This window comes from Aulonocara stuartgranti, assembly GCF_965226115.1.
Source record: "Aulonocara stuartgranti genome assembly, chromosome: 23".
Taxonomy (NCBI): Eukaryota; Metazoa; Chordata; class Actinopteri; order Cichliformes; family Cichlidae; genus Aulonocara; species Aulonocara stuartgranti.
The window spans coordinates 18,948,297-18,955,028 of record NC_138958.1 but is presented as its reverse complement, the minus strand read 5'-3'; the positions used below and the strand labels follow the sequence as shown (position 1 = coordinate 18,955,028).

The following is a 6,732-nucleotide window of genomic DNA, read 5'->3' as shown; positions in this document are numbered from 1 at the left end:
GATTTTTCTGGTTTGCATTAATCTATCATCATTGTATAATCTAACAGTATGAAAACATCTCATCACTATTTCTCACCTTTTCAATGTACTGACTATATTAATTGATATATTTGTAACATGCATCATGAATGAAGGTACAATTATTCTAACTCAAAAACTTTTAACTGGTAGTGTAAAGTGTTTGTCAGGTTCCCATTGTTCTTGGAATTTCTAATTTTGGACTCACTCATATACCTGAATAACGGTTCATTTTTGTTTAACCCTGTCTGTGGAGTCTGCTTTGGATTATTTCTCCTGTTTACTTTGACACACATGTATCTAAGTGTCATAAGATGGAAAGGTAAGTACAGATATATCAAATTTTTACTTAAGTACAGTACTTAATTCATTTTGGAACAGAGAAAGTTCCTTTTCTGCTGGCAGTTTCTTATGCCGTAGGGTGAACGACCATTCTTCTCGAGGACGCCACAGAGGCCCTCGGTTGGGCATTTTGGGATATCCTTATATTGCATTTCTTCTCCACCCACCCACAGCCACTCACCAGCCAGGTTACACAGGCCTGTCCACACCTGCCAACAGTAAACAAAGAGAAACAAACAAAGTTACAGTAAGTATAGTTATGAGTCTCTCACCAACACAAACGCATGCAGAAAACTGCCCAACCTCATCAGTGGTAGCCTCTTTTGCGGTCTCTCGTGCAGTGGTGTAGTCATCTGGAGTGATCAGGGAGGCCAGGTCATAGCCGTGGTTCCTGTATGAAGAGGCTGGATCTTCTGTGACCACTCCATCCAGAGACCTGCAGTGTTCTAATGCCTCCTCCCATGTTTTATTCTCCTTCACCAGAATCAGCTTTTCCTCATAACATAGGAAATCACGTTTTTCATCACACTTCTTGCTTTCCCATTTTCCGTCGCTTTTTCTGTTCACACAGTTTTCATCCTCTTTTGGTGCTGCAAGAAGTCGAAGTACAATAGACAAAAAAGACGGCTGGATTTCAGAGATGTTTTAAAGGTCTATTTTTATCTAGATTCAGTATCAAATCATTTTACCAGTACAGTGTTTATGTGTGTAACAAACCCTCCTTGCTGAAGTTCCAGCTGAAACAGTTGGTTTGGGACTTCATGAAACTCATTACAGTCAACACTGTGGTAGACAACACTGCTCCACACTGTAAATCTGATCCTTTCTCACCACTCAAATTGTTGAATGCTCAAAATATCTCAAATCGATTTCAGGTCACAATGCAAATAAGTTTGGAATAATTACCAGTAAGTTTGGTCTTGTAAGCCAGGTAACATCTAAGGAGTAAAAAACATAGTATGAGAATTTACCGCCATCCCATGGTGTGAAGATGGCTATTTCGTCTCCTCTGGACCATTTCCATGGACTTTTTGCATCCTTCCGGGACAAACCGATCCATCCAGAGTACTGTAAAGCTTTATTCTCTTCTGCAGTTCTCACTCGGACCAAGTCAGTGTGGTTCTTCCTGCAGAATGTTACTGCCTCTTCCCAGGTATACTCGTAAGGTTTATTATAAAACTTGATGTCCAGCAGATGTCCACACACGGGGAAAAGAATGAGCAAGAAGCCAACGTGCTTTGTCATTGTGTTTTTCACAGGAGAAAAGTGGACAAAAAGCCTGCACAGACAGGACACAGAACAGAAATTTTATAGTGAGGAAGAGCAGCGTCTACTGTGTCCACATAACGCTCTACTGATAAATGCTGGGAACAATAAACTCTTCATTAAACACAACTAGAGTAAATTGCACAGATATAGGTGCTTGTGTGTTTAAAGAAATCAATAAAACATTTCAAATTTCAAGTGAAATGTCCTATTATTTAAAAAGAAAAGAACACAAAACAATAGAAATACTAATTTAAATAAATTGTTGTAATGACATTTACAAAATAAGAGTGCAAGTGAGAGCAAACTGAATAGTGAGATAGCTTTTGTCTTTTGTTCTTCTTTGGCGGATCATGCACTGTGTTCAGTGTCTGATCCCTTTGTCACGATCCTGGGTCATCTGACCCAGCATATTGAGTTTTAGTTTATTTTGATGTTTAAAGAGCACTAACAGTGTAGACCAGTCTAAATGGATCTTTGATGACATAAATAGCATTTTGGTTATTTCAGGTTAATTCCTCTATAAACGGCTGTTTCAAAAATGTAGATGTAATAACTCTTTAGCAATTAAGTGTCATGATCTGTCTTGGTTCCCCGTCTCGTTAGTTAGACTATGTTCAGCTGTGTTCCCACCTGTGGTCTATTCCTTCGTTTGCCTTGTGCTTTTAATGTCTGCCTCTTCCTCCGCTGGTTGTTGTGATCACCCTGAATGCTGGGTTTTCTGCTAGTCTGTCTGTTTAGTTTAAAGTGTTTTCCCAGTTTTAGTTTATAATGAATAATTCCAGCAATAAAGCTGTGTTTTGAGTTTAGTTTGGATTTTGGGTCCATTCCTGGCTGCCTAACACAGCTGTTATGACACCAAGTACTTTCAGACACTACAGTGCCTGTGGTCCAGTTTATACAGGAATACTTCTTTAATGAGCTGCCTTTTTTAATTATTTTTTTTTATCTATACTTGTTCCTATATCTATGTGACAGTTTAATTAATCATGGTTTTCAATCACTGACATGAAAACAGGAGTTAAACCAATTCAGTTCTCTTTCAGTTGAGCTGTGTTTATTGTCACTTTGCTCACTACATATTTTGTCAGCTATAAATTTTACTACTATTTGCTGTCAGTCAGTGTAAAACATTACAACAAAATCAAAATCAGACAAAGACGTAATGTGTTAACCTAAGTCTCAGATGGTTGTTTTAGTGAAATTGCTCTAAAATGACGAAAGAAAAATTAGAGAATGAGTTGTACATGCATACATGCTAGTCTCAGGAAGTTAAACTGCTTTTAATATACAGTTTCAGCAGATTAAAACTGAAATCAGCCCAACTGATAAAGTCCACAACTTACGTGGCTATCACACTGTTTTCTCTTCATCTCTTTATAAATATAAGTCTCTGTCATTCATTCATCGGACCTGTTTGTACAGCAGCACTTACCTTGGTAGACGTTAGGGAGGCTTTGAAATTCACTCCGGTTATGATCCCTCTATATCAAGTCTGAAAAGATACCAGTGGTGATTCAGAGCTTCATGCAAAACCTCCCACCTATTTCCATCTAAATTGATTGATAGCTCTGGCGTGGTATCCCACAAGCCATTTAAATCAAAAGCAAAGCAGCATCATTCAAATTCACTGTTTCTGGATATTTACTTTACTTTGTCCCTTCATAGAATGTTCAGGGATCATGTAGTGTAAACCACCACACCCTACTAACAGAAAGCTGTCAAAGGTGGGGATTTTGTGTTTGAGTGATGTTGAAATCGCTAGAAAGATGACAGAAATTACTTAGAGAGACTTAGAGACTTAGACAGTTTTACTGTGCAGTTTCTTGCACAAAGAAATTGGGTGGCTGGACCACAAGGTGCAAAAGTAAAGAAGGGAAAACAATATACAATGAGGGAAAAAAATAAATAAAAAGCAATATATATGTATACATATATGTGTGAGGGGAATTTTATACATGGTGTATGCGTAGGAAACATTGAAACAGAAACATTGTGGGGCTGTATACAGTTACATAATATAGTTATATAATATAATAAATAAAATAAAATAAGGGTGGAGTGGCGATGGTCATTTAGGGTGGGGATGGTGATTCCAATGAGAAAAAAATATTGCACAACATGTGCCTTAAAACATTTTTTTTTTAAACGTTTGTTTTTTGTGTTTTAATATTTCTGTTTACATAATAATAGTGATAATATATGCACAACAATTGCTTATTCTTATATATAAGGTTAAAGGTTGTAATCCTGGAAAAAGTGCGGGACGCCCTGCTAATTGTGGTTTGCTGCCTTTATTTGAAGCTATTTCATGGCAATACCAGTGATTACAGCAGCTTCAAGTAAAGGTAAAGTTAGTAAACCACAATTAGCAGGATGTCCCGCACTTTCTCCATTCAAGGTTCACAACCTTTAACTGCCTCATTAATGTAATAGGTTTACCTTAGCTTATATACTGCTCAAAAGAAAGTATAGGACCAAGTCATTTAAACTTAGATGATACTGATCTGGTCAGTTAAGTAGCAGAGGAGGTTATTAATCAGTTTCAGCTGCTTTGGTGTTAATGAATTTAACAACAAGTGCAATAGAGGGGCAACAATGAGACAACCCCAAAAACCAGGAAAGGTTTTACAGGTGAAGGCCACATTTTTAACTCCTCATCTTTTCTTTCTTACTTTTCTTATTCGGTGGTGAAACCTGACTTGCTACGTGGTGTAGCTAGCCACCACGTAGCACATCATTATATACCAGCTATCCCAACTTCATTAACCCTACAGACATCACTACTGTTCTGTCTTCATTTATGCTGGAAGTGATAGCAGAGCGGTATTTTTGAATTTTTTCAGAAATCCCTCAGTCAGAACATGGTATATTATGTTTAGGTGGAAACTAGTGAGCTAACTTCCTGCTAACTTCTAATTCTAAAACTTCTAACTTTTAGAAATGTTCATTTGACTTTGGGACATGAAGTGGAGTTTGGACAAATGACAGCTAATGATGTCAGACTTAAAGACCGGATAAGCCAGTTTGAATATTAAGCTCACATTATTCAAATCCGTCCATGCCTCAGTGTTACTGTATACGGTAGACATGTTTTTTTCTCCATTAACCTTGGTTTATTATTCAACCAAATTAGTTTATTTACCTTTGTGTGTTTGTATGTGACGAAAGAAAGCTTCATCTCAACATTAACAATGATTATTCACTAGTCTGTGAGTTTTAGTATAACAGCATGTTAGAGTACTCATCATTCTTTACTAACTTAATTTTCACTCCTACTGCAGTAAATATGTTATGTAATTTTGCCTAAAATGACTTGACAAAAACATGATATGTTAAGTATGTTCAAAGATGGATTCCACTTTTGCTATGATTTCCTAAATGCAAATGTAGAAGGATGAATATTACAGGGAGTGCAGAATTATTAGGCAAATGAGTATTTTGTCCACATCATCCTCTTCATGCATGTTGTCTTACTCCAAGCTGTATAGGCTCGAAAGCCTACTACCAATTAAGCATATTAGGTGATGTGCAACTCTGTAATGAGAAGGGGTGTGGTCTAATGACATCAACACCCTATATCAGATGTGCATAATTATTAGGCAACTTCCTTTCCTTTGGCAAAATGGGTCAAAAGAAGGACTTGACAGGCTCAGAAAAGTCAAAAATAGTGAGATATCTTGCAGAGGGATGCAGCAGTCTCAAAATTGCAAAGCTTCTGAAGCGTGATCATCGAACAATCAAGCGTTTCATTCAAAATAGTCAACAGGGTCGCAAGAAGCGTGTGGAAAAACCAAGGCGCAAAATAACTGCCCATGAACTGAGAAAAGTCAAGCGTGCAGCTGCCAAGATGCCACTTGCCACCAGTTTGGCCATATTTCAGAGCTGCAACATCACTGGAGTGCCCAAAAGCACAAGGTGTGCAATACTCAGAGACATGGCCAAGGTAAGAAAGGCTGAAAGACGACCACCACTGAACAAGACACACAAGCTGAAACGTCAAGACTGGGCCAAGAAATATCTCAAGACTGATTTTTCTAAGGTTTTATGGACTGATGAAATGAGAGTGAGTCTTGATGGGCCAGATGGATGGGCCCGTGGCTGGATTGGTAAAGGGCAGAGAGCTCCAGTCCGACTCAGACGCCAGCAAGGTGGAGGTGGAGTACTGGTTTGGGCTGGTATCATCAAAGATGAGCTTGTTGGGCCTTTTCAGGTTGAGGATGGAGTCAAGCTCAACTCCGAGTCCTACTGCCAGTTTCTGGAAGACACCTTCTTCAAGCAGTGGTACAGGAAGAAGTCTGCATCCTTCAAGAAAAACATGATTTTCATGCAGGACAATGCTCCATCACACGCGTCCAAGTACTCCACAGCGTGGCTGGCAAGAAAGGGTATAAAAGAAGAAAATCTAATGACATGGCCACCTTGTTCACCTGATCTGGACCCCATTGAGAACCTGTGGTCCATCATCAAATGCGAGATTTACAAGGAGGGAAAACAGTACACCTCTCTGAACAGTGTCTGGGAGGCTGTGGTTGCTGCTGCACGCAATGTTGATGGTGAACAGATCAAAACACTGACAGAATCCATGGATGGCAGGCTTTTGAGTGTCCTTGCAAAGAAAGGTGGCTATATTGGTCGCTGATTTGTTTTTGTTTTGTTTTTGAATGTCAGAAATGTATATTTGTGAATGTGGAGATGTTATATTGGTTTCACTGGTAAAAATAAATAATTGAAATGGGTATATATTTATTTTTTGTTAAGTTGCCTAATAATTATGCACAGTAATAGTCACCTGCACACACAGATATCCCCCTAAAATAGCTCAAACTACAAACAAACTAAAAACTACTTCCAAAAACATTCAGCTTTGATATTAATGAGTTTTTTGGGTTCATTGAGAACATGGTTGTTGTTCAATAATAAAATTATTCCTCAAAAATACAACTTGCCTAATAATTCTGCACTCCCTGTATATGTTCTGGTTGATCCCACTTTTAGTCAGGTGCATTAGGGGGCGCCAGCTGAGCATCACGTACCTGTTGTTATCTCCTTTCGGTCACCTGACTTCCAGTGCTGCCTCAGCCTGAATTGGCAGTACTCGTGTTG

The 6,732-nt window shown here is 38.5% G+C and overlaps 1 protein-coding gene across 4 annotated transcripts; it reads right to left on the bottom strand.

Annotated features, from left to right (window-relative positions):
- On the bottom strand, positions 1 to 3,156 carry LOC309700806 (secretory phospholipase A2 receptor-like). Of its 4 annotated transcripts, none has more exons than XM_082524634.1 (4): positions 3,062 to 3,156; positions 1,332 to 1,639; positions 664 to 950; positions 1 to 569 (listed from the first exon to the last, which is right to left on the bottom strand). In XM_082524634.1, the coding sequence occupies exons 2-4, from the start codon at positions 1,603 to 1,605 to the stop codon at positions 381 to 383; spliced, it is 750 nt and encodes a 249-aa protein (XP_082380760.1). In that variant the 5' UTR covers positions 1,606 to 1,639; positions 3,062 to 3,156; the 3' UTR covers positions 1 to 380. The 4 variants fall into 4 exon arrangements, with proteins under 4 accessions (XP_082380760.1, XP_082380762.1, XP_082380761.1 ...); XM_082524636.1 differs by having other exon boundaries at positions 664 to 855; XM_082524635.1 differs by lacking the exon at positions 3,062 to 3,156 and adding an exon at positions 2,260 to 2,545.
- Positions 3,157 to 6,732: the final 3,576 nt, after the last annotated feature.